The sequence below is a fragment of the Cyanistes caeruleus genome, chromosome 17 (genome assembly GCF_971803275.1).
Source record: "Cyanistes caeruleus chromosome 17, bCyaCae1.hap1.1, whole genome shotgun sequence".
NCBI classification, from domain to species: Eukaryota; Metazoa; Chordata; class Aves; order Passeriformes; family Paridae; genus Cyanistes; species Cyanistes caeruleus.
Window position 1 is genome coordinate 15,780,061 of NC_141717.1, and position 20,518 is coordinate 15,800,578.

Consider the following 20,518-nt stretch of genomic DNA (forward strand, 5'->3'; position numbering starts at 1 on the left):
CGGATACCGGGCAGGAGCAGCCGTTCCATTTCTGTAGAGCGCTCGTTACCGCGTCATTCTGTACTTCTGTTGACACAATGGCCGGTGACATTCGTCCCTTTCACTTTTAAGGCTGAAATACGTTAGAGTTGCGGAGGGTTCCCGGCTGTGTCGAGGGCTCAGGAACCCGATAGGAAATGGGGCCGGTGATGGACGAGGCGTTAATGTCCCCACGATGCCATAAAGGGCAGAGCACGGACACCACTCGCACGAAATCAGCCCAAATTTCTGCCTTCCCGGACAAGTTCCTAGCTAAAAGCCTCGTGGCATCCCGGCTCCAGCAAACCGGCGTTGGGGCACATGGGGCCGGAAGGCTGCTGGCCAGCTGGCCAGCACAGCCCTGGGCACTGAGAGGTGCACCCACGGGTGGGTGCAGTGTGCGGGGACCGGGAGCTGCAGCCCCGTGAGAGCGCCCGTGGCAGATGGAAGATGGAGGAGGGACCCCAGCCGTGCCCTGATGCCCCCTGCCCACTCCGTGCTGGTCCGTGCCCCCCGAGCTGGAGCCCAAGGGTCCCCCCTGCACAGCCCCCAGCTCCCGCCCAGTCTCCATCTCCGGGCTGACCCCCCCTCAGGGATGGCGGGGTCCGTCTCCTCTCCCCACCCCCACTTTCCAATCCAGGACATTTGGGTTGCCAGCACGGAACGCCGTCTAATCTGCCCTCTAATCCCGCAGCCGGGCGCTGCACGGGGCCCTGAGCCGCGGCCGGGCTGGGGGCTGGGGCTCCGCACGGGTCGGGGGCTTCCTTCACATCTGCCACCACCTGATAACGAACGGAACGCCTCAACAAAGGTCCCTTTGTGCCCCTCGGCTCGCTCCTGCTGGGCCCCCACACCCAGCACAGACACGGCACGGGGCAGCTCCCGGCCCCGGGGCACCGGGACCCCTGTGACCGGGGCACCGGGACCCCTGTGAGCGGGGCACCGGGACCCCTGTGAGCGGGGCACCGGGACCCCTGTGACCGGGGCACCGGGACCCCTGTGACCGGGGCACCACACGGGGCAGCAGGGCCACGCTGTGGGGCCGGTGGGGGGCACCGATCTGTCCCTCCTCCCCCCCTGAGCCAGGCTTTGCGGGAGGAGCTCCAGCCTGGCGTTCCTGAGGCTCCCTCGGGCTCTTGCCAAGTCGGGTTGGTCTTTGCAGAGCAGAAGAATGTGCAGTGAAATGTCCCCGTTCCTGCCCTGCACACGCCGAGCAAAGCCCGGAACGGGCAGAGCCTGGGGCACAGCGGGGTTTTAGGATGGGCGCTGTGGGCAACAGGCACGTGGAAAGCTGACTGTGGGAACTGGAGACAGCAGCAGCAGCAGGAGGGCTCATCCCACGCAGAGATCCCCACGCGTCCCCCGGCACAGCTGCCTTTCCGATGGGAAAGGGGCAGAGCAGAGCCCCCGCCTGCAGCCGGGAGCAGGGGGGGTCGGGGAGCACACGGGGCCTGGGTGCTGGAATAACAGAGAACAGGGAAGAGATGAAGGCAGAGTTTGGAGGCTGAAGAAGCCGCCACTGTGCTCACACCCCTCCCAGCCAGCAGGGATTCACAGACTGAAAGCAGACACGGGGCTAGGGATGCTGTGGGAGCCTGGCAGGGCCCCGGCACGTCCCTCTGTCCCTGCTCTGTCCCAGGTGCCTTTCCTGGGACACACAGCACGCGGCAGCCACAAGCTGGATCCCGTCCAGGCAGGGCAGGGCCACCCTCGAGGCCAGCACGAGGCACACGGGTGTCCCCATGAGCTCTGTCACACTCTGCCCTGTGGCTGCCAACCCCTCCAGCTCCATCAGAGCCTGAGCAGGGGCCCAGGAGCTGGCACAGGATAGACCCCAGCCCTCCACTCCAGCCTGAGCTCCCTCTCCCTGCACGGGGGGGCAGAGCTGTGCCCCCCCAGCAAGCAGCAGTATCTATGAAAATACTTTATTGTGGAGGGGGGAGTGCAGGGGCTCTGTACAGTGCAGACAGCGGCAGCAGCGCCGTCACCAGCAAACACACACCACGGTGGCCCCCAAAGCCCAGCCAGGGGGCAGCGGGAGCCGGGGGGGCCGCAGCCCCTACGTGGCCTTGGGCCGGGCGTTGAGGCGGATGATGGCCCGGTAATCCCGCACCAGGTCCCGCAGCTGGTCCAGGTAGGGGTTGATGTTCTCCTCCATCCACTCCTCCACCGTGTCAGGGAAGTAGATCCTCTCCAGCTGGGCACGCAGGTCACGGACAAAGCTCTCCCAGTCCTCATGGAGCCTGGAGGGGAGAGCAGGGGTCCAGCTCCCTCCTGCGAGGGACCCCAGGGCCGAGCCCGGGACCCCTCCCAGCCCCCGGCAGACCCCTCCCAGCCCCCAGCACCACGTACTTCAGCACCTTGCTGCCAAAGCTCTCCATGTTGCGGGGGTTCCCAAACTGGCGCTTCCGATGGTAGGGGCTGAACCAGCCCTTGATGGCACTGCAGAGGCACGAGGGACTTGGGGCACGGGGCCACCGGGGACGGGGAGCTGCTCATCAGGCAGGTCCCCTCCCATGGAAAAACATGGCCAGAGGCACCAATCCCACTGCTCCACCCTGCCCGTTACCTCTCCTCCTCCAGGGCCTTAAGGATGCTCTCCTTCAGGTGGCCATTAACCTGCTCCACCATGTGATAGATCTCCACACCGGGGAACGCTCCCCTGCCCTCGCTGGGGAAAGGGAGGGGAAGGTGAGGGCTCAGCACGTGGGGTGCACTGGGCTGGGTGAACCTCAGCACCCTGGCAGGGCTGGGACCAGGGCATTTGGGTGACCAAGCCCCTGCTTCCCTCCAGTGCATCCCTTCTCATGCAACTGCCCCGGCCACGTGCCACGCACCAGGTGCTCTGCTCCAGCTGCACGCTCTCCAAACCCAGCACATCCAGGACCTTCCTCTTTGCCTCTTCTGTGAAGCCCCCTGGAGGGTGAGGAAAGGGACAGAAGAGCTTGGGACACCTCACCATCACCCTGCCTTCACCACACTCCCAAATGTGAGTGAGGTGAAGATCTTCCTCCTCTGCCTCCCACCTCCCCCAGCGCCCTGCCCAGCAGGACGGGCTCTGGCAGGCAGCGGGAGCTGGGGGTGAGCCTGGCCATGCCAGCAGGGCTGGGGACTCACCGTTCACCAGGGTCTGCAGGCAGATGGCCAGCGAGGGGATGCTGACGGGCAGCAGCTCGCAGAGCACCGAGTAGTGATCGTACCTGCGGGACAGGGACAGCCACCACCTCTGCACCGTGCCAGCACGGCTCTGTGGGCACCGGGAGGGCAGGGGAGGGTCCCAGCACCCCTTACCTCTGCCAGCCGGTGAGCACAACACCCTGCAGGCGCAGCGGGGCCAGCCGTGGCACGGCCTGCATCACCTTCAGCCAGCTGAGGTGGTTTTTCAGGTGGTAGCTCAGCGGGGTCCAGGCCTGTGCCGGCCCCGTGGTGCCCTTGAAGGCGCTGGCGAACCAAACCGCCTCGAAGCCGCTCTCCACGTACTTGGTGAGGAACGGCACTGCAGCGGGACAGGCACAAGCCACCAGTGCCACTGTCCCCAGGAGGCTGCGGGGGGACCAGGGGGGATCCCCCCCACACCCCCAGGAGCCTGGCACGTCACCTTACCGATCTGCTCAGCCTCGAAGTCGGGCGCGTAGAACCACACCACGGGTGAGACGTGCTTCGCTATCCCGGACTCTGCAGGGACAGCAGCGAGGGGACGTTGGTGCCGGCAGCAGGAGGGAGCCTCGGGCTGCTGAGGAACCTGGCACAGGAGCCACCGCTGCTGTCCCTGTCCCCTCACCCCGCAGGGCTCCCACGCTGATCTTCCTCAGCATGTCGTCCCACATGAGCACCCGCAGCCCCCAGTACTGCGCCGTGAGGAAGCCCAGAACCTCCTTGATGTGCTTCAGGTACATGGTGCCCACGTCGCCCTTGTTGTGGCTCATCCAGTTCTTGGAGTCCATCCCCTCCCCGAGGTGGAAAACCTGGACTTGGGGGAAGGGAGATGCTCAGCAGCCCTGGGAGCACCCCTGGGGTCCCTGCACAGCCCCTGCCCACCTCATCTGCGCCGATGTGGATCCAGGTGGAGCGCCGGTGCTTCTCGATCACCTGTGACAGGATGCTCTTGAGCAGGGCCAGGGTGTCGGGGATGTGGGGGTTGAAGCTGTTGGGGAAACGCTCGACCTCCCGCAGGTGCTGGTACTTCTGGTGCTTGAGGATGAACTGCAGGGAGGAACCATCAGGGAGGTGTCCAGGAGGAACCCCTGTGATGGGGAACATCCCATTCCCTGGGATGGGGAACAGGACTGGGACCCTCTACCTCCACATGGCCAAAGGTCTGCACCAGGGGAACCACCTCCAGCTTGTGTTGTTCCGCCAGCTGCTGGATCCGTTCGATGTCCTCCTCGCTGGGAGGGCAGGGACAGGCTCAGCGGGGGATGCCAGGGCAGAGAGCAGAGCATGGGGGCACTTCCCCCTCCTCCCCCTCCTCTGGCACCCTGCCCACATGGCCCTGGTTGCCCCACACATGTGTGCACTTTACTGAGGGGCACAAATATTGACCTGTCAGGGCAGGAAGCTGGTCTGCCCAGCAGCACAGCCTGGCACTCTGACCGTGGTTATCGTGGGCACGGGGCCAGGTGGGTCACACCCAGCCCCTGGCACACCGGGACCTGCGGGGGCTGCAAGCCTCACAGCCAGCTCGGCACGCAGCCCTGTGTGAGCCCTGCTCACCTGTAAGCGTACGGGGACCTGAGGATTTCCAGCTCCCCCTTGAAGGGGAACATGTCCTCGTACTCGATGAGGACGCCGTTGGCTCCCAGCTGGGACAGGAGGGGGAACACCTGCAGGGTGGGCAGGGTGGGCTCAGCAGTGGGGCTGGCACAGTCCAGGTGTCGCAGGAGACCGAGCCCCATCAGGACATCCCCTCCTTGGCCCCTCCTCCCCGTCCCTGGGCATCCTCACCTGTTCCAGGTAGGAGACTCTGGGCGCAGCTCCTTTGAGGTCCAGGTGGACCAACCTCATCTCGGTAGCACTGACATCCCTGGGGACCTGCTGCTTTTGCTTCAGGGCCGTTATCTTTGCCGCAGGGACCTCCAGAACCTGGCTCTGGGGGATGATGTCCTGGACGACGTCACCCGTGTCCCCCCAGAAGCCGCTGTCCTTGCTGACGTGCTTGTGCAGCTCCAGGGTAAAGCTGCCGGGAGCGGAGCAGGGATGGGGGTGTCCATGGGGTTACGGGGGCAGCAGCTGCCCCCAGCACCGGGCACCACGCAAGCACAGCCCAGGGCGTGCCACGGACCCCGACTCCGCCGGGGGCCTGCTGTCACCTCACCTGTCGCGGAAGAGGAACTTGATGCCGCCCAAGGCAACGAGGAGCAGCACGACGAGGCGCAGCAGGTTCAGCCGGTGGCTCCGCTGGAAGGCCATCTCCGGGATCTCTGGGGACACACACGGGCTCTGGTACTCCGTGGCCAGCAGTGGCCAGAGGGACCCCAAGCTGAGCCCACCCAGCCCCACGTACCGTGCCCTGCTCCCCTGGCCAGGGCAGCGCGGGACCCAGAGAAAGGCGGCATGGGGGCAGCCCCTCTGGCCAGCCTGGTGCCCATCGGGGACGTGCTCGGCAGCGTCCCGTGTCCCTCCTACCTCGTGTGCCCCAGCGTGGGGCCAGCGGCAGCTCCGCCTGTGCCTCTGGCCGCTCGGGTGAGGCCGGTGCCGGAGCAAACAGGGCGGTGGCTGCAGAGCAGGTCCCCGCCGGGGATCCCGTGCGGCTGCCGGGTCCCCCCCGAGCCAGGGGCCGTGTCACAGGGCGGCTGGATGGGGTGGCATCACGGCCTGCATCCCTGCGGGCGGGGAAAGAGTTGGGAGCCACCCAGGCACCGGGCTGCTCCGGGGATGCCACCGGCACCGGCGGGGTGAGGGTGGCGGCCCGGAGCCCCTCGGCACCCGCAGGGGCCGTGCGAGGGGAGCACGGATCCTCCTGGGAGCCACACGCACGCATCGCTTCTGCCCTTTCTTTGTCCCGTTTCTCCGGTTCCGGTGTGCTGGGTGAGGCCCGGGGAGGGCAGCACAGCCCCCCCGGGCCCGCGGAACCGGCGCTGCTGCCGCCAGCGCTTGTGGTGATGCCACCCAAACACAGCCGAGCTCAGGGTTAAATTCAGCGCCGGCAGGCTGGGGAGGCGAAAAGCAGATTTTGGCAGCTGCGGGTGCCCAAGCGGCTCAGCTGATCGCGAGGGTTTTGTTTGTGTTGCCAGAGCGGTGGCACCGGGGAGAGCCGCGCTGAGCCTCGGGCTCCGAGCGAGCCCTTTTCCAGGCACAGCCCCAATCCCTCCCGACACCTTCCGCTGCCGCGGGGTGCGGGGGCTCCGCTCCCGGGACCCCCCCGGGCAGCTGCGGCCACAGCACCGGGCCCCGGCAAGGCCAGGTCACAGGCGGACAGCGATGTGCAGGAGGGAGCTGCAGCATCCCTGCTCCATCCCCATCGCCCGGTGCCCGCGGGTACCCAGTCCCTCGGTGCCCGTGGGCAGGAGGAGGAGCAGGAGCCGCTTTTTGGGGAGCAGGCTGTTCCTCGCGCTCCTTCCCTGCATGGACAGGGGACCTCGTGGCACTGCAGCTCCTCTGCTGCGGGGGACAAATGTGGTACCCGCTCCCCGCCCTGCCCAGCCCGGGATATTCCTGGCAGCTCCAGCACAGCCCAGCGGGGATGTGCCAGGCTGGAGATGGCTGCCAGCCCAGGGTCACCACTGGGTGCACAGGAAGGCACAGAGGGGACACAGGAGGGGGGGTCAGTGGCCTCTGGGCACGCAGCATGGGGAGCCCAGCACCCAGGAAGGCCATAAATATGCCAAGTGCTAATGGCGCTGTCATGGGAACACAGCGCCTGATCGGAACAGGGATAAATATTTAGACAGACGCTGTCAGCTCGCCAGGATTCGGTGTTTTTAATACACGTTATCTTATTTAAATAGGGCAGGTTCCCAGGGCTGGAGCTCCCTGGCACAGGCAGGGCCGGGGCAGGCGGGATGGAGCGGGGGAACCCCAAGGGGTGCCGGGGGCAGCCAGGGGCACATCCCTGCTCCACGGGGACATCCCTGGGCAGCGAAGGCTCAGCCGATGGATGCCGCCCCTCTAAGCCGGCACCTCGCCTGGAGCACCCGCTGTATTTGTTAACGCCACATCTTCTGCTGCCAGCGCTGGGGGACGGAGCTGGCAGCAGCCCCGGGAGCTCGGCCGGGCTCACTCAACGTTTCACCGGCGGCGGGGCGAGCAGGGGCCGCACCCCCGGCCCCCTCAAAATCCCCGGGTGGGTTTTGCTGCCAGCCCCCCGCATCCAGCCCAGCTCCCCGCTTACCTCCCAGAGCCCCGAGGAGAGGAGCATGGCAGCGAACAAACCCAAATGTGAGCCTGGAGGTGTTAGCGGGGGAGGGGGAGGGAGCCGGGGGTGGCAGGTGCCGCTGCGTTCCGTGCAGCGAAGGTTTGGGGCGCTCCCCGCTGTCTCCATGCCGAACCCCAACACACCCGACGGTGCAGCCACGGCGGGAGCGATGCTGCACGCTTCGAGCACACGCGCGCACATTCTCACGTGCTTCCAGAGCATTCCACGGGCAGCCGGGCTGCCAGCCTGTGCCACCCCCCGGGAGGCCGCGGGGCTGCAGCCCCACAGGCGGGGAGAGGCTGCAGACCCCCGTGGGGCTCCAGCCCCATGGCAGCAGGAGGGGGCTGTTCCCTCATCCCTGGGCAGAAGCGGTCCCTGTCCCATCCCGTTCCCTCCCGGGCTACTGGAGCACACACAGAGCAGCCCCTGGGCACAAGGGACCCTCTTCACATCCCACCCACCCCTCTGTGCTGCGGGGCACCACCCACGCCCCGCAAACCCGGCACACACCGCCCCACGCCAAGGACATTCCTTGGGGATTCCCACGCTCCACGGCACCCTCCGGGCTCTGCTCGGCACCGCTGCGGCCCCGGGCACACCTCCGTCCTCCGCGGGCATCCCTGCATCCTCCCAAGCATCCCTGCATCCTCCCAAGCATCCCTGCATCCTCCCCGGGCTTCCCTGCGGCAGCGGCGCCCTGCATCCCCCCGAGCATCCCCGCATCCTCCGGTACCGGTCCCCACCGCGGCTCCGAGCATCCCTGCGCGGTGCCGCCATCCCCCGGCCCCGAGCATCCCCCGCTCCCCCGGCCCTTACCGGCAGGTGCGGGGCGGCCGCGGGCACCGCCGGGAGCGGGCACGGGCACGAGCACGAGCACGGGCAAGGGCACGGGCACGGGCACGGGCACGGGCACGGGCACGGCCGCCGCCGCAGCCGCTCTTAAAGGGCCCGGTGCCCGCCGGTGCGGCAAGTGAGGGGGGGCTCACCGGGCCCCGGCAGCCGGCGGGCACCGTGCCCAGCGCCCCGGTGCCGCACGCGCACGGCGGGGAGCACCGGCAAGGCGCGGAGCCGCCGCCCGCCCTGCCCCGGGCGACACCGGCACAAAGGATGGCCCTGCAGCGGCTCCGCGGTGCCCGGTGCGTGCCCGGGGTCGGTTCCCAGTGCCCGTTCGAGCTCGGCGTGTGCCCAGTGCCCGCCCCACCCAGCGATACCCGGTGTGTGCTCTGTGCCTGGTGCCCGGTGTGTGTCCCGTGTCCCGTGTCCCGTGTCCCGTGTCCCGTGTCCCGTGCTTGGTGTGGTCCCGGTGTGTGTCCCGTGTCCCATGTTTCATGTCCCATACTTGGCACACTGTGTACCTTGTGCCCAGTGTATGTCCCATGTCCCATGCCCCTTCTTCCATGCCTCATATCCCATATCCCGTATCCCATATCCCAAATCCCATATCCCATATCCCAAACCCCATATCCCATATCCCAAATCCCATATCCCATACCCCATATCCCATATCCCATATCCCAAATCCCATATCCCATATCCCAAATCCCATATCCCAAATCCCATATCCCATATCCCAAATCCCATATCCCAAATCCCATATCCCATATCCCAAATCCCATATCCCATATCCCATATCCCAAATCCCATATCCCATATCCCAAATCCCATATCCCAAATCCCATATCCCAAATCCCATATCCCATATCCCAAATCCCAAATCCCATATCCCATATCCCAAATCCCAAATCCCAAATCCTGTGTCCCATATCCCATATCCCATATCCCATATCCCATATCCCAAATCCCAAATCCCATATCCCAAATCCCATATCCCATATCCCATATCCCAAATCCCAAATCCCAAATCCTGTGTCCCATATCCCATATCCCATATCCCATATCCCATATCCCATATCCCAAATCCCATATCCCAAATCCCAAATCCCATATCCCATATCCCATATCCCAAATCCTGTGTCCCATATCCCAAATCCTGTGTCCCATATCCCAAATCCCATATCCCATATCCCATATCCCAAATCCTGTGTCCCATATCCCAAATCCCATATCCCATATCCCATATCCCATATCCCATATCCCATATCCCGTATCCCATATCCCATATCCCATATCTCATATCCCATATCCCATATCCCATATCCCATATCCCATATCCCGTATCCCATATCCCATATCCCATATCTCATATCCCATATCCCATATCCCATATCCCATATCCCATATCCCATATCCCATATCCCATATCCCGTGTCCCCCGTCCCGTTTCCGGCACTGCGCCCCCTGGCGGCTCGGCTGCGAACGCTCTCTCCCCCTCCCCGCGCGCCGTGGTCTCGCCCTGTCCCCCCCACGCTCCGCCCATGGTCCATCCCGCCCCGCCGCTCCTGCGCATGCGCGGTCCCGCAGGCCGCGGCCCGTGGTGGCTGCGCACTCGGGAGGCGCCGCGCGCACGCGCAGAGCCGGGAGCGGACCGGAACCGGGAGCGGATCGGAACCGGGAGCGGACCGGAACCGGGAGCGCATCGGAACCGGGACCGGAGCGGAACCGGGAGCGGATCGGAACCGGGAGCGGACCGGAACCGGGAGCGGGAGCTCTGCGGGCCGCGCTGAGACCCCACGGGCTTTAGCGAGTCCCCGGAGCGCGGGCGGGGCTCGGCGGCACCATGAACGCGGCGCAGGGCACGGTGGGCAGCGACCCGGTCATCCTGGCCACGGCCGGCTACGACCACACGGTGCGGTTCTGGCAGGCACACAGCGGCATCTGCACCCGCACCGTGCAGCACCAGGACTCCGTATCCTTCCTTCCTTCCTTCCTTCCTTCCTTCCTTCCTTCCTTCCTTCCTTCCTTCCTTCCTTCCTTCCTTCCTTCCTTCCTTCCTTCCTTCCTTCCTTCCTTCCTTCCTTCCTTCCTTCCTTCCTTCCTTCCTTCCTTCCTTCCTTCCTTCCTTCCTTCCTTCCTTCCTTCCTTCCTTCCTTCCTTCCTTCCTTCCTTCCTTCCTTCCTTCCTTCCTTCCTTCCTTCCTTCCTTCCTTCCTTCCTTCCTTCCTTCCCTCCTTCCTTCCCTCCTTCCCTCCTTCCTTCCCTCCTTCCCTCCTTCCTTCCCTCCTTCTTTCTTTTCTTTTCTTTTCTTTTCTTTTCTTTTCTTTTCTTTTCTTTTCTTTTCTTTTCTTTTCTTTTCTTTTCTTTTCTTTTCTTTTCTTTTCTTTTCTTTTCTTTTCTTTTCTTTTCTTTTCCCTCCATCCATCTCCCTCATCCCTTCCTCCTCCTCCCCCCAGCCCAGCCAATGCTCCGTACCCCCCTTAACATCAGTCACAGCAGGTGAACGCGCTGGAGATCACCCCAGACCGGAGCATGATCGCAGCCGCAGGTGAGCACGGGTGCCACGGGTGAGCGCGGGTGCCGCAGGTGAGCTCTGGTGCCGCAGGTGAGCGCAGGTGAGCTCTGGTGCCGCAGGTGAGCACGGGTGCCACGGGTGAGCTCTGGTGCTGCAGGTGAGCTCTGGTGCTGTGGGTGAGCGCGGGTGAGCTCTGGTGCTGCGGGTGAGCGCGGGTGAGCTCTGGTGCTGTGGGTGAGCGCGGGTGAGCTCTGGTGCTGCGGGTGAGCGCGGGTGAGCTCTGGTGCTGTGGGTGAGCTCTGGTGCCGTGGGTGAGCTCTGGTGCCGCAGGTAAGCTCTGGTGCCGTGGGTGAGCTCTGGTGCCGCAGGTGAGCTCTGGTGCTGCAGGTGAGCACTGGTGCTGCAGGTGAGCTCTGGTGCTGCAGGTGAGCTCTGGTGCTGCAGGTGAGCTCTGGTGCTGCAGGTGAGCTCTGGTGCCGCGGGTGAGCTCTGGTGCTGCAGGTGAGCTCTGGTGCCGCGGGTGAGCGCTGGTGCCGTAGGTGAGCTCTGGTGCTGCAGGTGAGCACTGGTGCTGCAGGTGAGCTCTGGTGCCGTGGGTGGTGCAGGTGAGCTCTGGTGCCGCAGGTGAGCTCTGGTGCTGCAGGTGAGCTCTGGTGCTGCAGGTGAGCTCTGGTGCCGCGGGTGAGCTCTGGTGCTGCAGGTGAGCTCTGGTGCTGCAGGTGAGCACAGGTGAGCTCTGGTGCTGCAGGTGAGCTCTGGTGCCGCAGGTGAGCTCTGGTGCCGCAGGTGAGCGCAGGTGAGCGCGGGTGCCGCAGGTGAGCGCTGGTGCCGCAGGTGAGCTCTGGTGCTGCAGGTGAGCTCTGGTGCCGTAGGTGAGCTCTGGTGCCGCGCGCGGTGCTCGGAGCTCGGTGCCAGCGCTCAGCCGCTGCCCGCTGCCCGCAGGGTACCAGCACATCCGCATGTACGACCTCAACTCCAACAACCCCAACCCTGTCATCAACTACGACGGCGTGAGCAAGAACATCACCTCGGTGGGCTTCCACGAGGACGGCCGCTGGATGTACACGGGCGGGGAGGACTGCATGGCCCGCATCTGGGACCTCAGGTGGGCACCGGGGGCTTCCCCTGTCCTGCGGGGCAGAGCTCCCGGCCCTGAGCACCCCTCCCTCGCTCTGTCCCAGGTCCCGGAACCTCCAGTGCCAGCGCATTTTCCAGGTGAATGCTCCCATCAACTGTGTCTGCCTGCACCCCAACCAGGTGAGGAGGCTGCCTCTGCTGGGGAACAGAGCTTAAAGCTCACCCTGTTCCGCTCCTCACCATGCCCTGCTTGCTCCAAGCCTGGTCCAGCCAGGCTTTGGGCACTTCCAGGGATCCAGGGGCAGCCACAGCTCCTCTGGGTAAACCTGAGGGGCTGCAGAGCTGTGTCCCAGCAGAAGATGGGCTACAACAGAACATGGCTCGGGGGCTTCACACCATGTGTTTGTGCTGATGACCTGGTGGCTGTTGCAAAGGGACAGCACAGGGGCTGCACTGAGCTCATCCCATGGGAGAAAACACCCTTGGAGCGAGCTCTGCCCAAAAACATCACTGAGGATGTGATGGGAGCAAAGCTGGAGGAGTGGGGGCAGCTGAGGGTGGCACCACTGCCAAGGAGAAGCATCCTGGGGCCTTCAGCTGTGATTCCTTCCAGGTCGGGTTTGGTTGAAGTTCAGTGGGTTCAGCAGCTGTTGCTGAGCAGAGGGAGAGTGGGGGCTCTTGAAGAGGCAGAAGGGAGCAGGAGCAAGGAAATCAGTAGGGATCAATCAGTGCCAATGGCCAGGCTGGGCTGGGCTGTGGCTTTGCCTGCAGACAGAGCCGTGCAAACCTCTGTAAAATCCTGAGTAATGGAAATGTTCCCTTGCATTTCATTTGGCAAAGGTTTAATTCTGCAAATCAGGAATTTCAGACTAAGTTTGAGATCGGTTATTTGCTCTTGGAGTGTCAGTGCTGTGAGACTGTGTTATGTTAAATGAATATTGCTGAACATAGCTCTTAGATGGGAAGTAATCCCTGACCAAGATGCTGCTGAGGTGCAGTGCTGCTTTGTTAGCAGAAGGTGGTTAATTAGACCAAAGGTGGCAGCTTTTGTTCGGACAGTTCTGTGGCTCTGCAGTTCCCTCTGATGCTGATCCAGTTATCCAGAGATTCCTCACGGCCTGAGTAAAGCCATGAAAACTTTGGTCTCAGCATTTACACCTGCTGAGAGGGGGCTGAGGAGCCCAGGAGGGACTTTGGTGCAGTCAGATAAATGCATTGAGCGGTGTTTGTCTCCTCAGGACCAGCCTCTGCTCCCAGGGACAGGGTTAGCTGTGCTTGATGACCTGATCTCCTCCAGGGATTCTGCTAAAACTGTGGACAGCACAGGGCTGTCGATAAAGGCCTGGTTTTAGCAGAGACGTGCCAGCATTGACTTCTGCTCTGAGCATGGGATCAGAGCCAGGACTCCTGCCCTTGGCTCTTGTCCTTTCCCTGAGAAGGGGAGGGAGAGAGGAAAACCCACTTCAGGTTGTGTTTTTCAGGTATCTGCACCCTTGAGTGCTTCAGCTGTTCAGTGGCCAGCCTGCCCCTTAACGCTGCCTCAGACGTGCTGAAAGCCTCTTGGCTGCTGTGGCTGTCGTTTGGAGCTGTAGCTGTGCCCCAGCCCTGGAACTGGGACAGCTCTGGTTGCTCTGGGGTTTAGGAAATCAGCAAACCCTTCTGGGCAGGGAAACAGCCTTTTGCAGAGCGTCAGGACTCGGCTGGGACAGGCAGGGTGTGAAACAGCCCTGAGCTGGGGAGGGAGGAGGCAGGACGGGACCCCGAGCAGGGCTCCAGTGGGCCGTGTGTCCCTGCAGGCCGAGCTGATCGTGGGTGACCAGAGCGGGGCCATCCACATCTGGGACCTGAAGACCGACCACAACGAGCAGCTGATCCCCGAGCCCGAGGTGTCGGTGAACTCGGTGCACATCGACCCCGACGCCAGCTACATGGCAGCCGTGAACAGCTCGGTGAGCTCGGCCGCGCCGGGACGGGAGCCGGGCTGGGGCTGGCCGGGCGTTCCCCAGCCTGGACACGGATCCTGCCCTGCCTCTGCAGGGAAACTGCTACGTGTGGAACCTGACGGGCGGCATCGGCGAGGAGGTGACGCAGCTGATCCCCAAAACCAAGATCCCGGCGCACAACCGCTACGCGCTGCAGTGCAAGTTCAGCCCCGACTCCACGTGAGTGTGCAGCTCCTCACCTCCCTCCCAGGGCAAACACGGGCAGCTGGGGGCCAGCTGTGCCTCCAGCTGTGCTCCAGCTGTGCTCCAGCTGTGCCTCCAGAGGTGCAGGTCTAAGGAGATCTGATGGCAGCAGGGCCAGGTCTCCAGGCTGTCACTGGCCCTGGCCCAGCTCTGTGGTAACGAGAGGCCCCACAGGGGACAGTGACTGATGAGGTGGCCCTCACACCTCTCCTTGCAGGCTCTTGGCCACCTGTTCTGCAGATCAGACGTGCAAGATCTGGAGGACTTCAAACTTCTCTCTGATGACGGAGCTGAGCATTAAGAGCAACAACCCTGGGGAGACATCCCGGGGCTGGATGTGGGACTGCGCCTTCTCCGGGGACTCCCAGTACATCGTCACAGGTGAGGCACCCCCTGGGCTGTGCCAGGCGGCTGCAGCAGCCAGGCAGGACCAGTTACCCTGGCTGGGACACTGCCAGAGCCTGGGGCACAGCGGCTGGGAGGTGGGAGCACCCAGTTCTGCTGGCTGGAGCATTTTGTGCTGCTGCAGTGGGGCAGCTGTTAGAGCTGGAGAGGAGATCTGCAGCTGTGCTGTTCATCTCAGAGTTCACAGGGTGTTGATCCCTTAAACACACCTGTGGGAACGTCCACACTCACTGCTCTCCAAAAGAATTAAAGCAGAATTAAAGAGAAATGCACTGAGCTGCTGTGCCTTGCTGGTCATCACCAGCCCTAAGGATGGCTGAAGGAAGCAAGAGGAAAATATTTCTTATAGTAATAGTAAAAAAGAAACTTAAAAGGTAATACATAACCCACTCCTCACTCTCTGTTGCAGCCTCCTCTGATAACCTGGCCAGGCTGTGGTGTGTGGAGACAGGAGAGATCAAGAGGGAATACAGTGGCCACCAGAAAGCCGTGGTCTGCCTGGCCTTCAATGACAGCGTGTTGGGATAACGGGCACGTGTGGCAAGAACAGGAGCTCTGCTTGTTTCCCCTGGCCTTGGCAGACCCTCTCCAGAGCCTGGGACCGCACTGTACCCATCCCCTCCCGCATGGACAGGGCTGGGGCTCTCCCAGGGCCAGCTGCAGCTGCCTGGGGTGAGACCAGGCTTCAGCTCCAGGCAGGACATTGGTGGAGCGTGTGTGGCCTCGGAGGGAGGGAATGGGAGAGGGAGGCAGGATCCCACTGCAGGGACACGGGCACAGCTGCAGGAATCCCCAGGGCATCGGCTGCTCACAGCTTTGGATGTTCTTGTACCCCACAGTGGGAGGAGAATAAAAGTCATCCTCTGCAAGTGATGGGAGAGGCTGAGTAAAGAAGAAGAGAAGCTCTTGGTTTGCAATCCCTTTATTCAAAATGTTTCACAGAGTGACTTGGAGAGCTGCTCTCCTAAAGCCAACCACCCCCAGCTGTAACAACAACCACCTTGTGTTGGACAGAGCCTGGAGCCCCAAAACTCCAGCTGCTTCCCAGGACTCCTCCAGGCCTGGGTCTCCCAATTGCTACAGAGGAGGTGCAGCCCTGGAGCAGAGCTGCACTGTCTGTGCTGACAGTGCTGAGCCTCCTGTTTCTCTAAACTCTCCTGACCTGCAGCGTGGAATCAGCAGGAGGCTCTGGGGATGTTGTAGGTGCTCCCTCGTGGAAGTCAGAGGTTTTCAGGAATCCAGTTCAAGTATGAGGGCAGAGAGGGTGGCTGTGGCTGCAGCACTTACTCGGGCAGGTAATAGAAGCAGATGGAGACACAGATGTTGCTGGGGAAGCAGATGTCGATGCACAGGTAGATGAGGCGCTGCCTCCCCGGCCCTGCCAACGAGCAAGGACAGCAGTGAGAGCAGTGCTTTGGTCCTGCAGTGACAGAGTCCCCAGGGATGCTTTGGTCCTGCAGTGACAGAGTCCCCAGGGATGCTTTGGTCCTGCAGTGACAGAGTCCCCAGGGATGCTCTGGTCCTGCAGTGACAGAGTCCCCAGGGATGCTCTGGTCCTGCAGTGACAGAGTCCCCAGGGATGCTCTGGTCCTGCAGTGACAGAGTCCCCAGGGAAAGCCTCAGGGAATGACCTTTCTTATTAAAGCTGCAGTGAGACACAGCAGGCTGACAGCTCAGCAGGCTGCTTTGGCTGAGGATGAAGGGGACAGGGATTAAGCAGTGATGTCTCAGGGCACAGCTCTGTGTGCTGGGGCAGCTCAGAGCCCATCCCAGTGCCACAGCTGAGGATGGGGTGGGTATGAGGCAGCACTCAGGGATGGTGAGCACACACACACAATGGTTTGATTTTGCACTAGAGGTCACCCATCGCTGTCCTGGGCTTTGGCAGCCCATCCTGGATACATCAGCTGTTGTGCAGGAGAGCCTGATCCTCTTAGAGGTGCTAGAAAAGCTCTTGCTTCCCCTGCCAAGGGCACTGCCCCACTTACCCTGGCCTCTCCGCACCCAGAAGATGGATGTGTGCTCACACAGGGCCTGCACGGCCTCCCCCAGGCCCCCGGGCTCCACCTGCTCCCCTGCCACAATGCCCAGGAACTCCTGGTAGAACTTGGTCTGGTTGTTGTGCTGCAGCAGCTGCTCAGCCTGAAAGAAATGTCCCGGTTGGTTCCTCCCAAGGCACCTTGGCCCTGCAGCCCCACAGCCCTGCTCTGGCTCCCAGGGCAGCCCAGGACTGCTCTGAACCCCAGCAGCTTTCTCCTGTCCCAGGGTGAGGCTGCCAGATCCCATTTTCTGCCTGTGGGCTGCTGGCAACCCCAGCACTACCAAGTTTTGCCATTTAGGAGCCTCAGGGCTGGGCAGGTGCTTTCCTCTCCCTGCATCCCTTTTGGGAGCCTGTGTTCCTACACTTGTCTGGGAGTAAGGTGAGGACCAAGGAGCCCCCAGGAGTCACTGAGGAAATGGATAGCAGATGGCAGGTGCACAATAAAATGGGGCTTTCTGTCTTCTGGAAATGGAATCTGCCCCTGCCCAGGCATTCACTGACATTTTGTTCTGAGGGTCTGTACACATGATTGCCTCCAACTTTCTTCCCTGGGAGTTGGTAACAAACCCCCTTTGTTTTTCCCCCCTCTGATTTTTGAGCAGGTAACAGAATCCAGTGGGAGCCCTGCTGTTCCCCTGCATGGCCCACATCCTCCTGCCCCAGCCTGCAGCTCAGCTGCTTCCCACAGGAGCCAGGGAATGGGTAAAGCCAGGAGCTGCTGCTCAGAGCCCAGCCTGGGGACACAGCAATGAATCCCTCAGAGCAGGGGCTGCCACTGCTCCTCGGGGCTGGAGAGACACCCTGCAAATCCACACAGGGCAGAACGTTCAGCGAGCCTGTGCAAAGCTCAGTCCATCCCCAGATACCCCGGGAGTGCTGCAGCAGCTGCTCACGGGGTGCTCAGAGGTGTTGAGAGCCGTCTGCAGGTCCCAGGGCTCCATCCTCCTCAGGAAGCAGGCTCGCTGCTCCAGCGGCTTGTAGCACACATAGCCCTGTGGACAAACATGTCCCTTGGAGCGGGCAGCACACAGCCACCCCGGCCCAGGAACCCCTGGAATGGACATTCTCCTTTCCCCTGCTCTGTGTTCCACGCCTAAAGGTGCAGAGGAAGGCAGCAAACAGGAGCTGAGGAGGCAGGGATGCCCCGGCACTCACGTTCCTGCTGTCGTACAGCACCGCGGCGCTCAGGTTGCTCTGCGAGGTGACGTGGTAGGTGACGGTGCTCCTGGCCTTGTCCACCACGGCTGTCTGGTTCCTCAGCGGGTGCTGCTGGCCCTGGAGCGTCACTCGGCCGAGCTGGGAGCCAGCCTGGGCACCAGGAGTGGGAGGGCAGCACCAGCATCAGCTGCTTGGTGCTTGTGTGCAGCTTCTCCCTCCACCATCCCCATGCTGGCCCCTGCTCCTTGGTGGCTTCAAGGATTTGAGTGGAGAGGAGGAGGCCCTGACCCACGACTCCATCCTCACCCCAGCGCCCCAGAGGCACCCAAGGCACCAGGTGCTGGAGGAAAGGGCCAGGAGATTGTGCCACAGCCTCCCTGCCCCGTCTGTGCCTTCCCGAATTTGTCCAGCCAAACTCAGCCCAGAGCTCAGCCCATCCATCCCTCCTGGACCTGCTTCCCACACAGCTCAGGGCTGCAGGATCCTGCCCACATCAGGATCCCTTACCTGGGCAGAGCTGGGGGAGAAGCTGAGAACCCCCAGGACACTGATGCCAACAGCTGCAAAAAACAACAAGGCAACGGACGAGATGATCCAGAAGGTCCTGGAGGGAGCTGGGAACAGCACTGTGGCCCTCCTGTCCTGGGAGCCAGGGCAAAAGAAGGAGGAACAGGAGTTAAAATTGACCCTTCTGCCAATTCTTCTTCATCAAACGTGTTCCCAGCTCATGGCACAAATCCTGGTGCAAACTGGTTGGAATGCAGAGCTGCCAAAACATTGTAGCACCTGGAAAAACGAAGCCTTTATCCCACAGCACTGGAATTCCAGATCCAGCATCCTGGTAACCAGCACTGCCACAGCCAGAAAATCTGCAAAAGCCCCCAGGGCAGGGCTGGAGCAGCAGCTTTCCAAGCACAGGGAACAACAAATTCAATTATTTTGATTTACAGCAGAAATCCCCAGTGGGACCGTCAGCATTGGAATCAGATCCCGTGTGGAGTGACCCTGCTTCTGTTCCCCTCCCTGTGCTTGGCTGTGCTGGATTTTCTTGCTAAATTGTTCTCCATGAGACCAAGGAAAAGAGCTTGGCAGTGCTGTGACATTTCTATTGGCTCTATTAATTTACTTTAATTCTTACATTGAAGCAATTAAATTTAGCTTCATGGCACATAACAGGATTTTTACAAAGCAGAAAATGTGCTTTCAATAATCTCAAACACAGCCACACTTAAAAAATAACCTGTTTCTCAGTTTTCTGAAGGACAGAAAAACCCAATCCAGCCCAGGATTACGTGTGCTCCAGCTGCACAAGGATGGGCTCATCCAGCCTTGGGACAGTTATGGATCTTTATTGGAAACATAATAAAGGCACGGTCTGTGATAGAATCACGGCATCCTGGAATGGTTTGGGTTGGAGGGGACCCGAAAGCCCAACCATTCCACCCCCTGCCATGAGCAAGGACACATTCCACATCCCAGGCTGCTCCCAGCCCTGTCCAGCCTGGCCTTGGGCACTGCCAGGGATCCAGGCACAGCCACAGCTTCTCTGGGCACCTGTGCCAGGGTCTCCCCACCCTCCCAGCCAGGAATTCCTGCCCAAGATCCCATCCAACCCTGCCCTCTGGCACTGGGAGCCATTCCCTGTGTCCTGTCACACCCTTGGCCAAAGTCAAGTCCAAGGAGGAAGGACAGAGCCAGCCTTTGCCCAGGAGCTGCTGTAACAGGGAATATTCACTGCAGGAATGGGAATGCTCACTGCAGGAATGGGAATATTCACTGCAGGAATGGGAATACTCACTGCAGGAATGGGAATATTCACTGCAGGAATGGGAATATTCACTGCAGGAATGGGAATACTCACTGCAGGAATGGGAATACTCACTGCAGGAATGGGAATATTCACTGCAGGAATGGGAATACTCACTGCAGGAATGGGAATACTGCAGGAATGGGAATACTCACTGCAGGAATGGGAATACTGCAGGAATGGGAATACTCACTGCAGGAATGGGAATACTGCAGGAATGGGAATATTCACTGCAGGAATGGGAATATTCACTGCAGGAATGGGAATGCTCACTGCAGGAATGGGAATACTGCAGGAACAGGAGGAACAGGAATACTCACTGCAGGAATGGGAATACTCACTGCAGGAATGGGAATACTCACTGCAGGAATGGGAATACTGCAGGAATGGGAATACTCACTGCAGGAATGGGAATACTCACTGCAGGAATGGGAATACTCACTGCAGGAATGGGAATACTGCAGGAACAGGAGGAACAGGAATACTCACTGCAGGAATGGGAATACTGCAGGAACAGGAGGAACAGGAATACTCACTGCAGGAATGGGAATACTGCAGGAACAGGAGGAACAGGAATACTCACTGCAGGGGCAGCACGGCTGGCACTGTCCCCTCCGTCCATCCTCCACCTCAGACGAGGACCCGGCTGCTGCTGCTTTGCCTCCTGCCCACGCACGGACTGGGCATGATCCCGGCTCCAGGCACAGCTGGGGAAGCTGGACGTGTGTCTGTGGGACATAAATACCCGTCCCTCGCAGCCAAAGGGCTCTGCAGGAGGGGGAAACCTGAGGCTGGAGCGGGAGCTGAGCGCTGCTGTCAGTGCCCGGAGCAGCTCTTCCTGCCCAGCCCCGGGACGGGCAGGAGCCACAATCGGGGTCTTTGTGTGCCCTGGGGGCTGGCACGGCCCAACACGGGCCCAGGTGAGGCTCTTTGAGAGATCAAATGACCAGGGGACAGTGGCAGCCTGCCCTTGTGGCAGCGGCGATTCCCACATTTCAGCGGGACTCCGGTGCTGCAGGAGCTCCGAGGGCTGGAGCCAGGTGCTGATCCCGCTGTCCCCAACCTGTGCCACCCTGGGAGGGAAAGGGAAAGTGCCACAGAGGCACCACCACAGCCTGTGCTGC

At 61.7% G+C, this 20,518-nt stretch overlaps 3 protein-coding genes across 10 annotated transcripts; 1 reads left to right on the plus strand and 2 right to left on the minus strand.

Annotated features, from left to right (window-relative positions):
* Nucleotides 1-1,927: 1,927 nt before the first annotated feature.
* Nucleotides 1,928-8,513, minus strand: LOC111936190 (hexosaminidase D-like). 5 transcript variants are annotated; one of them, XM_086854909.1, is made up of 15 exons: nucleotides 8,189-8,513; nucleotides 5,644-5,840; nucleotides 5,333-5,438; nucleotides 4,963-5,194; nucleotides 4,732-4,841; nucleotides 4,319-4,406; nucleotides 4,057-4,221; nucleotides 3,800-3,983; nucleotides 3,622-3,693; nucleotides 3,310-3,514; nucleotides 3,136-3,218; nucleotides 2,856-2,934; nucleotides 2,588-2,689; nucleotides 2,371-2,460; nucleotides 1,928-2,261 (listed from the first exon to the last, which is right to left on the minus strand). In XM_086854909.1, exons 3-15 carry the CDS (start codon nucleotides 5,425-5,427, stop codon nucleotides 2,078-2,080), a joined length of 1,689 nt encoding a protein of 562 aa, XP_086711035.1. In that variant the 5' UTR covers nucleotides 5,428-5,438; nucleotides 5,644-5,840; nucleotides 8,189-8,513; the 3' UTR covers nucleotides 1,928-2,077. The 5 variants fall into 5 exon arrangements, with proteins under 5 accessions (XP_086711035.1, XP_086711036.1, XP_086711037.1 ...); XM_086854910.1 differs by having other exon boundaries at nucleotides 2,379-2,460; nucleotides 8,189-8,406; XM_086854911.1 differs by lacking the exon at nucleotides 8,189-8,513 and adding an exon at nucleotides 7,349-7,475.
* Nucleotides 8,514-8,741: 228 nt separating this feature from the next.
* On the plus strand, nucleotides 8,742-15,279 carry MLST8 (MTOR associated protein MLST8). Of its 4 annotated transcripts, none has more exons than XM_086854926.1 (8): nucleotides 8,742-10,178; nucleotides 10,702-10,925; nucleotides 11,051-11,825; nucleotides 11,902-11,977; nucleotides 13,594-13,746; nucleotides 13,835-13,959; nucleotides 14,201-14,364; nucleotides 14,798-15,279. In XM_086854926.1, exons 3-8 carry the CDS (start codon nucleotides 11,680-11,682, stop codon nucleotides 14,914-14,916), a joined length of 783 nt encoding a protein of 260 aa, XP_086711052.1. In that variant the 5' UTR covers nucleotides 8,742-10,178; nucleotides 10,702-10,925; nucleotides 11,051-11,679; the 3' UTR covers nucleotides 14,917-15,279. The 4 variants fall into 4 exon arrangements, with proteins under 4 accessions (XP_086711052.1, XP_086711051.1, XP_086711053.1 ...); XM_086854925.1 differs by having other exon boundaries at nucleotides 9,737-10,178; nucleotides 10,702-10,753; nucleotides 11,663-11,825; XM_086854927.1 differs by having other exon boundaries at nucleotides 9,776-10,178; nucleotides 10,702-10,791; nucleotides 10,989-11,825.
* Nucleotides 15,280-15,555: 276 nt separating this feature from the next.
* Nucleotides 15,556-20,514, minus strand: BRICD5 (BRICHOS domain containing 5). Its single transcript, XM_023937011.2, has 6 exons — nucleotides 19,978-20,514; nucleotides 18,095-18,229; nucleotides 17,585-17,737; nucleotides 17,323-17,421; nucleotides 16,377-16,530; nucleotides 15,556-15,766 (listed from the first exon to the last, which is right to left on the minus strand). Exons 1-6 carry the CDS (start codon nucleotides 20,386-20,388, stop codon nucleotides 15,672-15,674), a joined length of 1,047 nt encoding a protein of 348 aa, XP_023792779.2. The 5' UTR covers nucleotides 20,389-20,514; the 3' UTR covers nucleotides 15,556-15,671.
* Between the last annotated feature and the right edge of the window lie 4 nt (nucleotides 20,515-20,518).